At 46.2% G+C, this 20,251-nt stretch overlaps 1 protein-coding gene across 5 annotated transcripts in view; it reads right to left on the reverse strand.

Moving 5' to 3' along the window:
• Positions 1-15,619: 15,619 nt before the first annotated feature.
• ANGEL2 (angel homolog 2) overlaps positions 15,620-20,251 on the reverse strand; it is a 387,853-nt gene continuing 383,221 nt past the window's right edge. For all 5 annotated transcript variants that reach the window (XM_086927870.1, XM_086927871.1, XM_086927872.1 and 2 more), the window contains one exon: positions 15,620-16,530. In XM_086927870.1, coding sequence (XP_086783996.1) covers positions 16,382-16,530 — 149 coding nt within the window. In that variant the 3' untranslated portion in view covers positions 15,620-16,381. The remainder of the gene's footprint in view (positions 16,531-20,251) is intronic.

The raw sequence follows: 20,251 nt of genomic DNA on the forward strand, positions 1-20,251 counted from the left end.
TCTGGTGGTGCAGAAGAGGAAGCAGCAACTGCATGCGTCTTCCTTGCAGCTGCCACTATCACAGAGTCCGCTGGAGGGTCCGATTGTACAATAACTGGGTCTGATGAAGCAGGTTTGTACTTCTTCTGTATGCGGGCTGGTACCGCTCTGATGGCTGCTGGGGTAAGGAAAACGTCCTTGACCGGATCCATAATCCCCGGAACCAAAGGCAGCAGTGGGCGAGAGACAGATTTTTTGTGCAAAGTTTCAAAAATTACTGTCGTAGCCACCTGGGGGTCAGACATCTCAATGTTCAGCTTCTGTGCTCCTCTTTGTAGGAAATCTAGGTAAGTACCTATGTCATCTACTGGAGAGGATCTAGAAACAGGACTATCTTATCGTAGGAGAGTAATTCCTCTTGGAGGACCTGGTCGAAAAGGTAGATGAAGTAGACGGAGTTCTTCGACGTCTACGGTGCGCACCGTGCCTCCTCTCCCGTGATCTTCTTGAGTGTTCCTCGCCTCTAGGAGAGCTAGATCTGATCGAATCTCTCCTTCTGGGTGAACGCGACCTCCTGGGAGAATGAGATCTAACCGGATCTTCTCTTCTGGGAGATCTGGTTGGCCTTCTTACAGGCGACTTGCTTGCCTGGCACCTGGGAGGACTGCTTTTGTCTGCTTCTTCCACCAGCCTCTGGAGAGGAGATCTGTGTTGAGGACTGACATACTCTTGAAGTCGTCTGGTAGCCCCTGACTCTCGCCAATGATCCAATGACCTGTACCATCTAGGTGAAAGTCTGACCTCCGCAGCCGAGGGATCTGGCTGCTGCACCGGAGATCTGCGGACAGAGCTTCTGGATCTTGAAGATGCTGTCGAAGATCCAGGAGACTGACGTGGAATGGCGAGAAGCTGACTCCGTAACCATGATTACAGAGTTCCTCGACGACGATCGAGCTCTTTCTGAATGCCTCGACGTCGAGCGTTCCAGCGTCAAATGTCTTTCTCTCGACGCCGAATGCTTCTTTGGAGTCGGCGGGAGCAACAATTTCGACGTCGAATGCTTCGACGGCGATCGATGCGAGGATCTACGATCCCTCGACGCCGAATGGCGATGAGCAGCCGACGGCGGAGCATCCCTCGACGCCGAACGGCGATGACCAGCCGTCGACTGAGCCCTCTCTCTCGACGCTGAATGGCGATTACCAGCAGTCGACGGAGCCCTCTCTCTCGTCTGCGCGACGACGGCGGAGGGGTATTGGTCACCCTCGACGCCGAGCGTCGACGGAGACTGCCTCCTCGACACAGATCGATGTTTAGACGGCGGAGGGGTCTTGGTCCTCGATGCCGAACGTCGTTTCTTCGACGACGGTGGAGGGGTCACACTTCGACGCAGGTCGTCGCCTGGATGACGACGGCGGAGGAACGACCTCCCTCGACGCCGATCGTCGCCGGGTTGACGACGGCAGAGGGGTCCTAGATCTCGACGCAGACAGTCGCCTGGTTGACGGTGGCGGAGTCACATTCCTCGACGCTGGACGTCGCCCGGTTGACGGCGGAGGAGTGACCTCCCTCAACGCCGTTCGCTGCCTGGTTGACGACGGCGGAGGGGATTTCGACGACTGAACTGGATTCTTCGACGTCGTTGACGTACCTTGTCTTCTCTTCGACGGCGAGCCTGCCGTCGACTGTAGTTTTGAAGATAGATGACCCACCGGTGGTTCTTTTCTCAGCGCCGAGCCAGACGCTGAAGCTGAAGGGTGTGAAGACTTCTCTTTTGAAGATGTTTTAGTCTTCTTGGAGCCCTACTTCACCGGAGACCTTCCACTGGATGACCTGTGAGCCAGGCCATGAATGCGAATCCTTTCCCTGTCTTTGAGAGTTCTTCCTGACAGGTGCTCACAATGAGGACAGGTGCCTGGATCATGTTCCTCAGGCAGACACAGGTTACAAACGTCGTGGTTGTCTGATTTTGCCTTCTTGTTGCCACAAGAAGGACATTTGTCAAAAAGTGAAGGCATTCTCAGCTGAAAATGCTCACTAAACTGACTGAAAAAGAAATTCTTACTTGACTAGGTGTAAAATGTCAAAGTAAGTCAAAAAGTTGTTAAAAGTGAGGTAATTTTCTGTCAGAAAACAGAACAATAGTGGAGCTGTGTAACCAGGATCCTTCCTGAAGGAGCCGGAAAGAACAACTGACCTAACTGTCACCCCTGAGGCATAATGGGATACTGGGGGTCATGGGTGCCTTAAAAGGCACGGTGTCAGTTTATTGCTATGCAGCTACAGGCTAGCTTTTCAGTCTTTTTAGACTGTGTTTGCAATGCAGCCTGGGAGCTTTCTATGCTTCCAATGAGTTATGAGACTTTCTACTGCTTTCTGAGCATTAAAACAGTTTCTAAACAATCTTTCTATATCCAAAACTTGCAGTTCCCAAATGCAGGAAGGACCAGTGGAGACCAAATGATTGGCAGCAGATGAATTTATTGAACAGCACCCTGCTCGCCGGGACTCCAGGGACAAGAAAACATACACCATCTGTCACAGCCAGACGCGTTTCGAGTAATGAACCTCTTTATCAGTGGCATCGTGGAGTGGCAAGGGAAAAGCGTCTATCAGGCACCAAACACTTTTTATACATTTGATTGTCTTCCCGCCCTCGTGGGTGTGGCCCTCGGGCCTCCTGGGAGATGTAGTGCGTGCGTGCGCTTAAACCTGGTCAAAATGTCCTGTAATCTAGGTGTCCTGTCACCCAGTCCCTGCTCCGCTTTGTGGTTGCTGTTCCCGCTGTGCGCAGACACCTTTACTGCATAGGTGCGTGCTCATTCTCCCACCGCTCGTAGCCAGCATTAGTGACGCTGCTGCGGCCCCACTCACACAGCGGTCGGCTCTTCCTACGACCTAGGCAGGCCGTTGACTATCCAAAACTTGCAGTTCCCAAATGCAGGAAGGACCAGTGGAGACCAAATGATTGGCAGCAGATGAATTTATTGAACAGCAGCCTGCTCGCTGGGACTCCAGGGACAAGAAAACAAATATACCATCTGTCACAGCCAGACGCGTTTCGAGTAATGAACCTCTTCATCAGTGGCTTGGTGGAGTGGCAAGGGAAAAGCGTCTATCAGGCACCAAACACTTTTTATACATTTGATTGTCTTCCCGCCCTCGCTTTGTGGTTGCTGTTCCCTGCAAGTTTTGGATATTCAACAGCCTGCCTAGGTCGTAGGAAGAGCCGACCGCTGTGTGAGCGGGGCCGCAGCACCGTCACTAATGCTGGCTACGAGCGGTGGGAGAATGAGCACACACCTATGCAGTAAAGGTGTCTGCGCACAGCGGGAACAGCAACCACAAAGCGGAGCAGGGACTGGGTGACAGGACACCTAGATTACAGGACATTTTGGCCAGGTTTAAGCGCACGCACAGACTACATCTCCCAGGAGGCCCGAGGGCCACACCCACGAGGGCGGGAAGACAATCAAATGTATAAAAAGTGTTTGGTGCCTGATAGACGCTTTTCCCTTGCCACTCCACCAAGCCACTGATGAAGAGGTTCATTACTCGAAACGCGTCTGGCTGTGACAGATGGTGTATTTGTTTTCTTGTCCCTGGAGTCCCGGCGAGCAGGCTGCTGTTCAATAAATTCATCTGCTGCCAATCATTTGGTCTCCACTGGTCCTTCCTGCATTTGGGAACTGCAAGTTTTGGATATATTCTAATGCTTATGACTTTGATGAGGATCCCCTGGAAGAGAACTCATTTTTTTCTCCATGACGCACTGAGCTTACCATACGTGGAAGACCATGTAAAATGAAGTACTTGATGATTAAGACATGTTATGATTGTGCACGGTTATACATTGTTTTTAGTCAATTTAATTTCTCAATTTCTTACTGTTGTCCTTTAATGATTGTTTAATAATTGAATTAAGCTAAGCTGGGAACAAAGCCTTCACGCCGCTTTATGTGCTATCCATGCAAGCATGTGGTGTTAGTCATTATTGGAATACTGAACAACGCAGAAGGTTGAAGAGTTGCTAACTCCCTGGGCACTTCAGAAGTATATGCGGATTACAATAATTCTACCGTAGAGGATTACCCCTGCATCAGAAACACTGCACCTCATAATAAATGATTTGAAAATTGGAGCACTTGCAGAGGAGGAGGATACAGAGCTAGATTAACTGATTTTACGAGAAGAGTTTTAGTGGGATATAATAGATTTCCTCTGGGAGAACCCTGGCCCAAATGGACTCCCAACAGAACTTTAAAAAAATTTCTCCTCCATACTGTCCCCACATCTGTAAAACTGTTGGAGAAGACCGGGCGTACAGCCTCACAAACGAGGGGCCTACGTGTGCCAACGATGAGCACCCAGTTCATTCCTTAATGTGTAAGACTAAGATTCTTTGCAAAATATGAAAGAATTCTTCTTCTACTCCCCCTCCCAACATGACCTACATGCATGCCTTGACCGTTTCCTGGGCTCATAATCCATTCAGCTTATAACAAGGCTAGCAGAATACCTTGGCAAGACTATCTCGGGCCATAACCCCCTGTTGCAGAGCTTGAAACTAGACAGGATACATTCCTGGCTCGACCTGGCACTTCCGACCCTCTACTGGAGGACCAGGACTTCATGACGACTATCCGGGAAACTATAGTACAATATTTTGTTGTGATCAGAGGCAGTGCTAGCAACCACCTTATCGAATGGGATGCCTTCAAAACCATGGAGAGAGGTCAATGTATTTGCATGTGATGAGGAGCACAGCACAGTGAATCAAGAATTGGCTGCTCCTGAAAGTCCTCCAGCGTACCTTCAGCAAGTAGTAATTACAAGTGACCCTGCCAAATGAAAAGCTCTTACAGTCAGGGAAAAACATGCACAGTGGATTGAGACTCTTCACTGCATAGATTATAAGGCACACCTGGCTAGGACTCATGCTGAAGGAGACAAGTCACGGAGACTTCTGGCGTGGCTGATTAAACATGATAATGCTTATGCTCCAATCACAGTGATTCGCATGCCAACTAATGACTCGGCCTACTCACAAACCAAGATCCAAGAGATTATCCGGACAGGAGATGTATGGACCTGTGTGCATCACTTCTCATTCCCAGATAGCTGATTTCATGGATGGAGTTGAAATGCTGCGGTTGTCTGCGGCCCTAGCAACTGTTCTGGAGTGTGCAATCACAGAGCAGGAAATTTGAGATGCTGGGCAGGACGTTGCCACAGGGAAAATCCCTGGGCTCGACATCCTACCAATAGAGTTATACAAAACTTACATCGGTCTCTTGGCATTGAGCCTGGTTGAGGTATGTAAAGTAGCGCTCAAGGCTGGTGAGCTTCCACCTATGTGAGAGTCCCTGCTGGTTTCCCTCACTAAGCCAGGTTGCGACCCCTTGGACATTATGTCATATCGGATATTGGCAGGCTATGCTCTGCAGCGATTACAAAATATTAAGTAAGATCCTTGCAAAGCAATGGATGAACGCCAAGCTGGAGCGGATTCACACTGACCAAAACAGGTTCATACCGGGCAGACCCAATTTACTCCATATACACCGACTACACTAGCTTCTGTGGAGGTGCCGCCTATATGGCGGTATGCTACTTGCCTAGTACTGGACCTAGAGAAGAGGCCTTACATACGATAAACTGGAACTATAGGTTTGTGGTACTACGTAAGGTGGGATTGGCTCGCAAGATGCTGCAGGCTTATTAGTCTGCTGTACGTGAAGCCCATAGCTAGGGTCATGGCTGGCAAGCTCACATCTGAACCCTTCTCCATTCACACGCGGTAAGAGTGCACATTAATGCCTATCCTATACCCTTCACATATTCAAGCCACTATCGGGACAGTGGGTCATGTGGAACAAGTCGAGCCTGCTTCCCCTATGCTCGGAATGTTTCCAACAGAGCCTGTCAGTGAACGATGATCTGGTGAAACACCACTACTTTTGGTTACCTCTGCATCAATATCTACCATGCCAGCAAAGACTTACTCGATGGGAACCTAATGAAGATTGTCATCTTTTAGCAAGCCCAAATCAGATTCTGGCGCTCCCTACCACTATCGGTTAAGGATCAAGAGGCTCTGTCTAAAATGGTGCTACTGCCAATACTGCTTTACCATTCTTCAAATTTACTGATGGCAGCGTAGAGGAGTCTTTTCCACACCCTTGACACAATGCTAAGCAACCTAATCTAGAGCAATGGATAGCGCTAAGTCGTGCTTGCCATGCTGAAGCAGTCTGGGAGGCCTAATCTGCCCCACAGAACGGGCAGATTAGACCTCCCAGACTCTAATAGCCTGCACGCTGGCTATAGGGACGTAGCCTACTGGAGGCGGGGCATAATGGGGGTCGGTTCTCTCACACTGCAGTTCGAGGGCTCTTTATACCTCACTTGCCCCTACCTGAAGCCTCCAACAAACTGGTGCAGATTGCTTACGACAACAACCGCACAGCCCTAAAAGTCACACCCAAATAAAAATCATATGTACCAGGGATACTTTTAGGACTGTGTAGGTACAGGAGGGCTGTCTTGGAAGTCACAGAAACAGTATGGGCTGACGTCGGAAATACTGGTTTGAGTGATCTGTTTCAGGATAAAGTTCAGTTCCCATTTGAAAAACTGATGGAGACTGGTCTCCTGACAGGACAATTCTTAACCCACAAACATCTCCGACTCAACTAGAACAAGCCTGGGGCATTCCCACCAATGAACCCCCCACGCATCCATTAACACATACCATATACATGATAGGGGCATGTAAGATATTGATTTCCTTGTTGGTCTGAGCTCTACTGGACACCACATCGCCCCCATTGGCAACACTCCCCACTATATGGGAGGAGGATGTCAGGAACCTTTCACAGCCAAGGAGTGGGAATGAGCCATTTCCATTACACACAAAATCTCTCAGAATACATACAATATATACAATACAACATACTACACCAAGCCTATTTAACACTGGCCTGCACACCATACAAAGGATTTACACGACAGCCTTGTCAGACTGTCTGGATGCGAAACCCCACGAGCGGCTATTAAACACGTTATGGGAGTGCCCTGCTGTACAACACTTCTGGAACGCAATATGTAGAAGACTCTCGGGCGATAACGTTCACAACGCACTGCACACATTGGAAGGGTGCATCATGTGCCTATACAAGCGCCCGAAAACCAGCAGAGTAGCGAACAGATTTTTGGATCTAGCCCTCCTCCGTTCAAAAAGATCCATTACAATGCGGTGGAAGGCAAATTATCTCCCTGGGCTGATCCACTGGCATACCGCTGTGAACCATTGGGCTGACTTTAAGGTGGTGGCACTCAGACAATAAGAGGCCATGGGCCTCCACAAACACCTAATCGCAACACAGAGGGACGAGTTGCTATTCTCCTTCAACAAAACAAAAGGCGCCACTCACCAACCTAAGACATGACCAAACTCCCTAATCACTAACAAGTCATACACTGTTCTCCGAAATATAGTTCCTGATCTTGACCTATGTATAATGCATAGTGCACCAACCACAATGTACAAATGAGCATGCCCAGTCATAGGCTCCTCCTTGTACATGCTCCTAACTCATATAGACCAGGCCTGGGACAGTTTGTTACTTGTTTTGTAGTTATTATCACTTATGATTTTGTCCCCAGTGGATTTCATCTAACCTATGGTGCATATATTCTTGCATACTAACTGACATGTACCCACTGATAGTCGCAGGGTAAGGGTCACATAGAGATGTTGATTATGCCAAAAATGCGTTTTTCTTCCTACATTGGTGATTTGTAAAATCGACTGCCATTTATAAATGCATTCACTGCTTTCCAGAAAACCAATAAAAATGGATTTAACAAAAAAGTTGCTTCCCAAAGCTTGGCCATTAGATTGGCCATGGTGATCTGGAAATTATTACACAAGGACCAAAACGGTTTTTATTCCTGCCAGAAGCACGAGGCACTGCCTGCACAGAGTGCAAGTGACATTAGCCAATATCTCTTTTTAGCATTTGTGGGCAGCTATATTAATGTTCGACTACAAGAAGGCAGTCAACTCTGTCCACTGCCCTTTTTCTGCCTGCAGTGCTCAAGAAACACTAATATTTGCACAAGATTCTTGCGATACGTGCAGGTTCTATACTAGACTGACTGAACGGATAGGAGTCAATCGTGTCTTTTCCCCATTATTTCCCATAGAACGACAAACCCAGTAGGGGTGTCCTCTATCGGCACTCCTTTCCGCCCTGACCATAGAGTCCTTTGTGGAATGGATCAGGTGAAATACCCACATTCATGGTTTCAGACAGCCAAGTGAGAGGACACAGAGTGTCCCTTTGTACGGACACTTTTCTTCTATTCTGGCACAACTCAGTCTCATTTCAGCAACTAATTAAAAGTCTTTGATGTGTATGGGGAAGCTTCCAGGTTAGTGGTGATTTGGACAAATTGGCTCATATCCAGCTTGAGGGCCCTATACCGCAGTTTCCTGCTAAAATGCTAGATCGGGCAGTAGAGGATTACTTTCAATGCTGAAGGACTACCATCAATTGGCATGGGATTTGAACATTGTTCCTCTCATGAGGCATCCTTGAGAGGCATTGGAGGGATGATCCAACCTACCTGTTTCATTGAAGAAACAAGTAGCACTGTCACAAAATGTTTACACTTCCTCATTTCCTCTACATATAGCAGAACTACCCCTTTGTTCTCCCACGAGCATTCCTTGCTGCACTCCAGGCGCTAGAGACAAAATTCCTTTGGAGGGAGACTACCCAGGGTTTCTTTTTGGAAATGCATCATTCTAGTATACAACCAGGGACTGGGAGTGCCAGATCCGAGGCTTTATTAATGGACAGCCCAGTTGATGCCAACTACGGACTGGCTTTTTGGACGCAGATGGCCAGATAGCATCCTGTTCTTGGTGTAGAGTTTGAATCCGTGGGTTGATTCAGCATCTTCTGTACAGTGGGCTCCCTCCGAATAGGTTACCTGTGTCCTAGTTCTCTGGTCGGCAAGATGCCCACAAAATGGCTAACTAAACTCATCTTCTGTACAGTGGGCTCCCTCCGAATAGGGTACCTGTGTCCTAGTTCTCGGGTCGGCAAGAAGCCCACAAAATGGCTAACTAAACTGGCTAAACATCACTGCTCTGGACTGGTACTTGACTGAACCATGTATCACAGCTTTCCTGGTTTAGGGAGTGGGATTGTCAAGGGATATCCTCCCTGAAAGAATTCTGGGAGCAAAAACATATCAAGTCTTTTTAACAGCACACTGTAGAGTTTGGGCCACACAGGTCCCAATTCTACAGGTACCTACATCTAAGAAATGCCTTATCCAAATACAGAGAGGAGCTAGGTGAGGTCTCAGACTATAGTCAAGCTAGTGATGGAACCCTTCGGTTGTAAGGATATATTGCAACTTTACAGGTCCCTAATACTAAACACCAGGGACCAACTTGTGGGAATAAGAGTTGCTTGGGACCAACAGATGGACGAGCCGGAATAGGACGCGTGGCAGAAGGCCAAGATGGCATCTAGGATACTGCTGATACCTTTCAAATCGGAGATTGATGCAGTTTAATTATTTCCATAGGACCGATCTCAATCCCAGAAAGGAACTGAAAGATGGACAGAGGGTAGAGCCCGGTCTGTGTTCATTGTAAAGAAGCAACAGGAACCTTCTTTCAAGCTATCTGGGAATGTCCTTCTATCCTCTGATTTGGTGGGGATGTAGGATATCCTGGCAGAAAGCATAGGTATGCTGCCTAGTCCAGACCCTAAGGTGGTGATTTTGGGAAGTACGGATGGTTAGTTGAATACGAGGGTGCCGACAGCACTGGCTGGGGTGGGCTTTGTAGGTACAAACGAGGCATAGCCTTCTGTGGGTAAAGGTAAAACTAACGCCCCCCTAAATTGGAAGATTAGAATGGACGCATGGACTACCGTGCAGCTGCTGAAAGCACAATATTTTGGATACAAAGCTAAGCATCCAAAATATGAGAACAATGGCTTACCAACCAGTTAGTTGGGTAATTGAATATATGTTTCAATTTATGTGTGGTCACTGGAAACCTGTAAAAGACGTAAGGGATATGGTTCTGACATTAGAGTCTTTGTTCTATATTTTGTAGTTAAAATGTTGATGACTAGTTCCCGGTATGCCTAAAGTTGACTTGCCCCTGCCTTTGTCATGAAAGGGGTGATTATTGTATGTTCAAGAGTTTGGACATATCACAGTTAAGAATTATATAATGGTTATGCCATTATAAATAAGCACTGTGTACCACACAACATGTTGTTGGGGGTTGGGAGTTCAACTATCCTTAGGATAAACTGCTTACAATGCAATGCTTACAGTAATGTACAAGGTTTTGCAAGGAGTCTTTCGGTTTGGTTTTAGTATTTTTTTAGGTCTCGTAACCTACAATGCGCGCAAGCGCATTGAGGGAGCGAGAATTCAAGTGCTCAAAATCCTTGTGAAACCACAGGCTTTTTGCTGCGTTTTTCATTAAGTTCACCTGGCCACAGGCACGGGCTTTTGGGCCATAAACTTGCATTTCTCCTCCCCCCTCCCCAGCCAGCTTCCCCCAGGCCGTAGCAGCACTCCTCCCACACCTTTGAAGTGAAGCTTAGCTTCACTTCAATGGCCCCTGCTGCTTCACCCCGTGTCGCATTTTTTTATTTGTTACAGTCCCCCCACCCCCCTGCCCTGCCTCATCCCCGCGCTGTTCCACCATATTTCTCCGACACCACTCGCTACTGCTTTTCACACGATTAACAAGTAGGGTTGCCATCTTGCTCCGCCCAGTACTACAACACCCCAAAACACGCAAGGCTGTCAAATTGAAGTCCAGAACTGGAAATATGGTGTACTTATAACATGGAGTTAGCTGGAAAACCTGGCAAAAGATTTGCTGATGGCAGCAGCAGTCAACATTTTTACAACCACACTGTACAAGTTAATGAAAGGCACGGCTTCTGCCAACACTAAAACACTGCTAAAAATACTCTGCAGTGATGCATTGGGATGTCAGTGACGCTTTAAGGGAATACATGGACATATATCAGAGCAATGTTGGGTCGAGTTCCGAAGGCTCCAATTATGCAGTCATTTCCTGCCTGAGCTATCTTTCGGAATTTGATCAAATGTCGGAGATCACAAGAAATAAATCAACTTAAAATCCATACCGATCTGCTACATAAAGCTAAAGGGAGTGATTTAAATCCTAAACCGTGCCATATAAATCAGAATCACGCTAAAGGCCTTGACCAAGCACTTCCAAAACCAGGCAGCTGCTTTAAATCCAGTTCATCACCATTCTGGATAATGGACGAATTTAGAAAATGTAATCAATTACACGGACAGAACTGCTCTATTCTACTTCGGATGGTTTGACTGAATTAATTTAATTCGGTCAAACCATCCGAAGTAGAATTAATCGCAAAAGGCAATTAAATACCCCCACCGGACTGAGGCAATCGGGCAATGCCCGACACAGTGTGTGGCCGGGTTGTGGTCTGCTGGGACAGTCTTTCCTTTGATTTCCACGATATTAAAACAAACAGTCTGCAGCAAGCTCAAATCCATGCACACTACCACGCGGAACACTTACGCCGTGCGTTTGTACTAGATTAAAACTGCCCCAATGTACAAACATGGATCACTTTTTTTTTTAAAGCAAATTCACTAATGGGGAGTCCGTTTTATTTCGGTGCCCAGTTCTATTTTCTGTCCAACATGGATTCACACTGAAAACTTGCCAACCACACAGCTCAGTGTATAGCAATGTGCCCGTGGTGGGAGGGTGTAATCACCCAGAGCCCTTCACACCTACTGGTAACGAGGGTGTGCCGCTGTGGTGGTGGGTGACTGACATCACAACATACTGCTAGGTATAGCTCCTCCTGCTACAGAAACTGACATCTGAATGCAGCACTCCGCCAGTATCTATTCATAGATCTGTTTGCTGTGTCACACCTATCAGCCAGCCGTGTCACGGTTATGTTCTCTCCGGCTTGTTTGCATTACAGGCGTCCTACAAATGTTCACAGCAGGGACACCCTCCTGCTTCTGCAAATAATGCGTCATGCGCATTCCTGCAGTCGCGCGCCTTTCAGCTCCTGTGTACGTCAGCGAGGACTGCGCTGTGCTTTGCAGGAAACAAAGTCCGGCTTCCCTCGAAAGTAGCAGCACTACACAACCTCGCAGGTGAGGCTGCTGCCCGTGCAGTCACAACTGCCATCGAGACAGTGAAGCAACAATCTTTGAGACACTTTCCAGTTCGCTTATAATCCAGTTAAAGACGGGACACAAAGGGTGACCTGGCTAGTCTCGGTCGACCCAGACATTTCCTGTGAGCTTTCATGATGCTAAAGTCCCAGCACTCACGTTGCACATCAGCCCCATGCAGTTATCTGTGCTCTATGCATCACCGCCCGAGGTGAGAAGACAAGTGTTCGAACATATCAGCAAGTTATCACAATGACCAGCACGCAGTGTGGAAAGGGAAAGGAATCATTCTTGCATCCCAAACATTTAGGGTGAAGAGGTGGCAGCAGAAACAGGAAGGTTTGAGTGAGTCGACAGACGACGAGGGAAAATAAAAAGGGAAAACCACTTATCGTGCCCAAGGCCTGTAAAGTAAATATTACTAGAGGGCCTGTAGCACTGGTTGTGTCACCCACTTAGAAAGCCTCTTAACCAGGTCTCCAGAGCCTGTGTGTGCAGTTTTACACTATATTGTATTGAAATTGCATTTATATATAGTGCTTGCTATCCCCGATGAGGCGTTGAAGTGCTTTTTTGGCAAGTAGTACGCTGCTCCGGAACCCATAAAGGATTAGTGGTGAATTAGTATAGTTAAATATCCGCATCGCTGCGGCGGCTTTTCCCGCTGTGTGCTGCATTTTTAGGTCTCGTGACCTATCAATGCACGCAAGCGCATTGAGCGGAGCGAGAATTCAAGTGCTCAAAATACTCGTGAAACCAAGGGCTTAGTTCGTGCGGTTTTCTTCGAGTTCACGTGGCCACAGGCACGCGCTTTTGGGCCATAAACTCTGTTCCCCAGCTCCAGCACCTCCCCTCTCTCTCCCCGCAAACACAGCCTTACTTGCATTTCTCCTCCCCCTTCCCAGCCAGCTTCCCCCAGGACGTAGCAGCACTCCTCCCACACCTTTGAAGTGAAGCTTAGCTTCACTTCAAAGGCCCCTGCTGCTTCACACCGTGTCGCATTTCTCCTCCCCCCTCCCCTTCTCTGCCTTCCCTCCGTCTTGTTTCTCTTCTCCGCATATCAGGAGACCATTTTAATTCACTCACCTAGTAAATTCTCGGAGGGACTGGCAAGTGTGAGGTAACATGGGAAGCAATATCGCAGCTTTCAGTTTTCATACAGCCAGGCCAGACCATTCCATTACTGCTGCCCCACATTTATTGCTCCTTCATTGCGTCTGTCAGCATTTCCTGACAGCGCATTATGGAGCACGTGGTGCACAGTCTGTATCAATCAGCCCGCGCTCGTGCAGATAGATATAAACAGACTATTGATAACAGGCCTGAAAACGGCTCACTGCAAGGACTGCATGTTCAAAGGGCGGTGGCACCCCCGGGGGCTGCCATGACCGGGCGCTTCTTTAAAACTGCACACACAGGAGTGCGCAAGGCAACTCCTACCTCCGACAGAAGGTGCTCTTTCAAAAATAACAGGTGCTCGTATGTTTATTCGATGGAAGCAAGCGCAGGCCCACGGTAACGCTTTCCATTGCACCCTTGCATTTATTATATAAATGCAGACATATTTACAATCCTCGTCTCGCCTTCCCAGTCACTGGCACTCCCTAGCACGCTCCCTGGCACCCCACTCCGATATTCCATGCTTACAGTTACTGGAGCGTTTTACTCTTCCATACAGACGTCTAATTCTACATGTAATTACACCGCGCGTCGCTATTAATTGGGGGAAAACTCGAGAATATGTATAATTTACGGACCTCTAGGCCACCCACAAAGCACCACATTTGAAAGATAAAAAGGACGTACTTTACTCCGCCGTACATAAATAATCAAAACAAAAAAATACAAGGGATGTGCTGCAAACGTCGTTACATAAAAAAAATTAGCTGATAAACAGACCAAAGCCTGCTTCTTGCTTAGTATTCCTTGGTTATCACCATAATTGCTGCATGTCTGTCATCACTAGTAAAAGGGAAAAAAGCGCTTTTCTCAGCTGCTCCCCTTGCTTGTTTTGTTCGCTGTATTCTTGTAAAGTGGGATAAAATAAGTGTCATTTAATGAATAGTGCTATTCTTTGTCTGACAGCTTCATATCTGCTAGGTGTGGGAGGCCTGGTACTTCTCCTCTGATAATGTTTTTGACAGTGCGCTAAATCGCCCACCCCCACCCCGACTACCGGCGCACAACTTCAGCTAAAAGGGGCTCCGTCTACCATGAATGGGTGCCCTCTGTTAACCCCCTTCAGCTTCTGTTCTCATATTAATTGAGCTGATCAGATTGAGCATATCAATTTACCTTTGATGTATTCGTATGTTTAGTTGACGCCGCTGTGTCTCTCACTGGCAGCGGACAGAGCTCTCAGACAAATAGGACTGTCGCCATGGCAACCGCTGATAGCTAGGGATCACGCGAACAATATTTTTATTTCAAAATTCAAACTGGGGGGAAATCTCGCCGGGTCTGGTTCTCAGTTCTGAGCGTGTCATAGCGAATGATAAATGCAATTAGGAGCCTCACCAGCGTTTTAAATAATAAATTAGGCTAATTTCCGAGGCCGGGTATGATGACCTACAAATACTAAAAAGAAGTCTTCTCTATTTAAATATGACAAAGGGGTTAATAATTACTTTTGTTCCGCAAATTTAAAACGACGTCAGCCCAGGGAAGCAGGCAAGAAAGTCCGCCTTGAAAAACACAAGCCTGGAGGTGAACTTTTATTTGTTTTCTAACACTTCAAGCGGCTCTGATGCTTGGCTGCTCCGTGTAACAAGCACTGGCGTTGCCAATAGGTCTCGCAGTAGGAAAGTTGGAGCTATTGGTTTTGTAAATGACAGAGCCCTTTATGTTTTTAAAATGAAAACAAAAATAAAAGGCATTGTTATTTGCAATTGTAATAGCTCCAACTTTCCTACTGCGCGACCTATTGGCAACGCCAGTGCTTGTTTTAAACAAAGGTCAAACGGTCCTCTGCTTCCACCGATTGGAAACCGGTAACCTTGGTTTTCTCTTGGTGGGTGGTTGGTGGGGGCGGGAGTGTGGTGATAAAGGCGTCCGATACTAGTTAGGGAAGTATAGATTCTCTAGTTTTTCACTATTTTCAGTCCAAAAAAATCATAGATTTGTTTGTTGTCCTGTTTGAGTTGGTTAATTCTATGAGAAATATTAAACATTTCTTTAGATAATTCAGGGGTTCACCAAGTGCTCATCGCTGACGTCTAGCTGAGGCTTTTAATTATGTCAAATTACCTAAAATCAGTAATGTCAGATAGAAAGATACAGGCAGTGGATGTTTGCAACAGAGCTGTCAATTACCCTTAAATAAGGATGATGTGCACAAAAGGTGTCATGTTTTAAGCAACGTTATTGAAAAAGGAAAACAAGTATGCATAGTCTATTCATGAAGAAGTATTTTTATGAGGGTGCTGTACGTCAACACTTCCTCTAGGTAGACACAATTAACTTGAAGGTCATTTTTGTGTTGTCACTCACTGCAGCTGATTCTACAGAACAGTATGAATTTCAAATTAGGTTTAATTTCCAACACAATGTCAAAGATATGCTTGGAAAGCAATAGTACAATAAAGAATCCTAAAACAAATCAGTAAGACTAAGCTTAAATAAAATGCTTACATTGAAGAGTATGAGCACAAATGTAACAAGGACAGGACTCCTACCAGAGAGAGCAGTTTACATTTGCTTCAATTACAAACAAAAACCCGTAGGAAAGAATGATGAAACACAGCTACAAATACAACTACAAAGTTAAAATTGGCTTACAAACATAGAAAAACTCACCTCATAATTAAACAGTATTTTTCCTGGGAAAATATGCTGGCAACAAATATTTACAGTATCTCGGTGAAAAAAGAAATCACATTTTTTCAATATGGCACAATCCTTTATCAGAAATAAGTTTCAAACTCAATTTTTCATTTCATTTTTACAAGAATCCTGAAAGCGGTCTTTTATGAAAAAAATAAAATCTCTTAAAAATTCGTTTTTCAACAAATGTAAACTAGAAGTTCCTGAATATTACCAGTTTTTATTTTGAGTGGCTTAGTAGTTTGGTGCCTGTAAGAAAACGGGTTTTAGTAGCAGTGGCAAAACGGAGCTATTGTGTTTGTCTGAAGTCCCACTTGTCACATAACTCCTAATATTAGAGTTCAAGGCGGAACCTGGATACTAATGATAAGTGATCCGAAGAAATGGTTTCATTGGGAAGGCCATTAACAGTCCAAAGATCATGTTCTGTTAGAAGGGAGAGTCTGCCAAGAAGTTTCAAGCCCCTGCGTTGCACTGTGGTTCCTATGAAGTAAGATTGTAAAACAAAGTTACAACAAAACCAATCTATATATGTATATATAATAATAACAAATAAAAACAAAACTTTAACAAATATTAGAACGCTCATCAAAGGGTTCCACAACGGATACCATATTATTTATATCACTGTAGTATTAATTCACAGAAAATAGTTACCAAAAAAAGCATTCTGGCGCGCAAGTCAAAATTACTACAGTAAATGGGAAAAGGTGAGAATGCAGCGTCATTCAAAGAGGAAGGTTTTTGACTGTTTTCTAAACAGATACTGTTCAATCACTTTAAGAGAACATGGAATGTCATTCCAAAGCTTGACAGTGAGCCGACTGAAACCTCGTCCACCACACTGTTTTCTTTTCAAAAGGGGCAATGCCATATGATTATCGGTCATTGAGTGTAGAATGCAGAAGTCCTGGTTCAACAAACGTATCCTTCATGTACCACCAATATACACATAACATTAACATCTACATTAGATAAAATGTTTTAAAAAAACACATACCAGCGTTTTTAAAGTGGAGCAATCTACATTTAGTATTCATTTGGATCAGTGAACAAGTTTGCGTGCTACTCCTCTTTTAGGCATTATAATATTTGCCCCACTGGATTCAAGCTAGCCTGGCTGATGAATGGGGTTACCCCAAAATCGGTCCCAGGATGCTTGTTCCCGTTTCAGGGAAGACCTGGCTTGGCAGTTCGGGCTTGACTGTTCCCATGAGGCAGAGGGTCAAGACTGATTTCCATATAGTTGGATCTGAACTGAGGTGGCGAAGTGAGCTAAAGAATGATGATGGATTCAACCCAGATCTGTGACTGAAAAGCTCCAGCATTTAGCCCATCATCTCCTTGTGTTTGCATTATAACATGTGTCAGTCAACAAGTGTGAAGCAAAAGAAAAAAAGAAATTCTGAAATATTATCAATTTTAGCATTATAAACAATGAGGATTTTCTCTGAGCCTCATTCAAAACGTTTGCTTACATTTATGCCTTTTCAGCACCACAGTCGGTAATTTCAGTTATTGGTCACTGGATGTATGGGACCAAGCTTCAGGTGCATATGGATAGCAAGGGACAATAATTAACACTGCGGACTGGCTCAGAGTTCAGTATATTTGTTACATATGAAGTTACAAATACTGATAACCTGTCGCCTATAGCAGTTATGTTCTGCTCACTATTGGACAAGATTTTCCCCTCAATCAGCAACATCAATCCACAAGCTAGCAACTATGACCTGGACTAACCACTCCCTCATCAGTTTCATTATACCCATTTCACACCACTACAGACCTACCACCACCTGAACCGCCCATCACAGCTGAAAAAGCTTCAAGGAAGAGGATTGGGCTTCTGCCCTCTCCGTGCACTGCACAGGACGCACAAGTTACTTACCTTCGGTAACAATATATCTGTAAGAAACATTAGTAGTAGTGATAGATTCCTTACCTTAGAATGACCCCAGCAATTAGACTGGTTCCGGAAAGTTTTCGTCAGTATCCCTGCGCGTCGTCATGCGGCTCTGCTTGAGTCGTTGGCGCCGGGATGACGTCGCTGGAGCTACTTAGACGCACCCACGCGCGTGGTCGTCGGTTCTGTACACTACTTTCCGGGCCAGGAACGCAGAGCCATGCAAGAAACTGACCACTGGTCCCTGAAAGGGATTACCTTAACCCTAGAAATCAGTTCGCAGAACGGGGAGGATGAGTGGGGCGGTAAGGAAGCTATCACTACTAATGTTTCTTACAGATCTATCGTTACCGAAGGTAAGTAACTTGTGCATCTGAAAGAAAAACTTAGTGATAAAGTCCTTATCTTAAAATAAATACCCCAGCTTAGCCTAAGAATAACCAGCCTTAATGCACCGGACGACCCACTGAGATGGTCCGCTTGTGCCCGGCCTGACCTCTCTTGGTGCCCACGTAGTCAACAAAGAGCTGGCCATCCACCTGGAACTGTTGCGTGCGGTTCAGATAGAAAGAGAGCGCACGTTTTGAGGTATGCGGAGGCAGAAAGGAGGTGGGCTAAGTGATGGTCTGCCTGATGTGAAAGGCAGTTACAACATTTGGCAGAAAGGACGAGCCCTTAGAACACCTTTGTTTGGATCGACAGAGAAAAGGAGGTTTAGAAGAATGAGCCTGGAGCTCACTCACTCTTCCGGCAGAGGTGATGGCAACCAGGAGAGCAGTCTTTAGAGTGAGAAGACGAAGAGGACAGTTGTGAAGTGACTCAAAAGGAGCACACATCAGATAAGTCAGAACTAGGTTCAAATCCCAATGAGGCATCACGAAAGGGACAGGAGGGAACATGCAAGTAATGCCTTTCAAGAATCTATTTACAACAGGGGACTTGAAAAGGGAAGGCTGTTCCGGAAGCCGTAAAAAGGCTGAAATGGCCGTGAGATAGCCCTTGATAGTGCCCAGAGCAGAGCCCTGCTCGGCCAAAGATAGAAGAAATAGAAGGACCTCTGAAAGAGGGGCAGAAATGGGATCCACAGCCTTTACTGTGCACCAGGCCACAAATTTATTCCACCTGTAGGCGTACACCGTTTAAGTGGAGGGACGCCTGGCTGCCAGAACAACATCACAGACTTCAGGAGGCAGGTCGAAAGACGTCAACTGCTGCTGCTCAATCTCAACGCGTGGAGGCTGGACATGTTCGGGTAGAGAACCCCCCCCTGCTGCTGCGACAGAAGATCCTCCCTAAGAGGCAGGCAGAGCAGGGATTGATCGCCATGCTGATCAGCTCTAGATACTATTCTCTTTGAGCACAGTCCAGAGCCACAAGAATAACTTGGGCCTGGTCGCGCTTGATCTTCTTCAGCACTCTGGGTAGAAGTGGTATAAGCGGAAAGGCGTATAGTAGACCGCAACTCCACTCGTGGCGGAAAGCGTCTCCTAGCGAATGCCAACTTGGAAATTTCAATGTGCAGAACTGAGGGCATTGCGTTTTCTCTTCTGTGGCGAATAGATCTAACCAAGGCTCTCCCCACTTCTGAAAGAGACCTTGCACCAAGTCAGAGTACACACGCCATTTGTGATCCATTATGCATCGACAGCTGAGTTTGCCCGCCTTGGCGTTTCAGAGAACCTGCCAGGTGTTGAACCACCAGAGACATACCCTGATGTTCCAGGCATGTCCAGAGGCGCAGAGCCTCCTGACATAGGGTCCACAACTCCACCCGCCCTGTTTGTTGTAGTACCACATGGCAGTGGTGTTGTCTGAACACCTGCACTACCCTCCCCACGAGAGAGGGAAGGAATGCCTTCAGTATTTATTTATTTGAAACTTTTATATAGCACTGGCGGGTATCAGAGCGCTTTACATGTCCAATATTGGAAACAAGTAGAAGTCTAGTGAAGTACAAGTATAGGTGCTTCAGATATAAGGTGCTCCATAAAATATACTAGAAATTAAAATACAATATTAGGTAAGTAATTCACGTGAATTTAGCCATGAGGATTGATTTCACTTCTTTTTTGAAGGAGGCAGGAGAAGAGTTCACTCTTGTTTCTGTGGGCAGAGCATTTCAGATCCTGTTGTCATTCCAGAGAAGGTTCGGTTGTAAGTTTTTTTCCTTGGCAAATCGTGTGGTTTCAGTATTCGATTCTTGGAGCTCCTGGAGAGTCTGTTACCAGCGGAGAGAAGCAATTTCTGAGCTAGGTAGATCGGAGAGTTGTAGTGTAAGGCCTTGTGTGTTATACATGC

The sequence above is a fragment of the Lissotriton vulgaris genome, chromosome 6 (genome assembly GCF_964263255.1).
Source record: "Lissotriton vulgaris chromosome 6, aLisVul1.2, whole genome shotgun sequence".
NCBI classification, from domain to species: Eukaryota; Metazoa; Chordata; class Amphibia; order Caudata; family Salamandridae; genus Lissotriton; species Lissotriton vulgaris.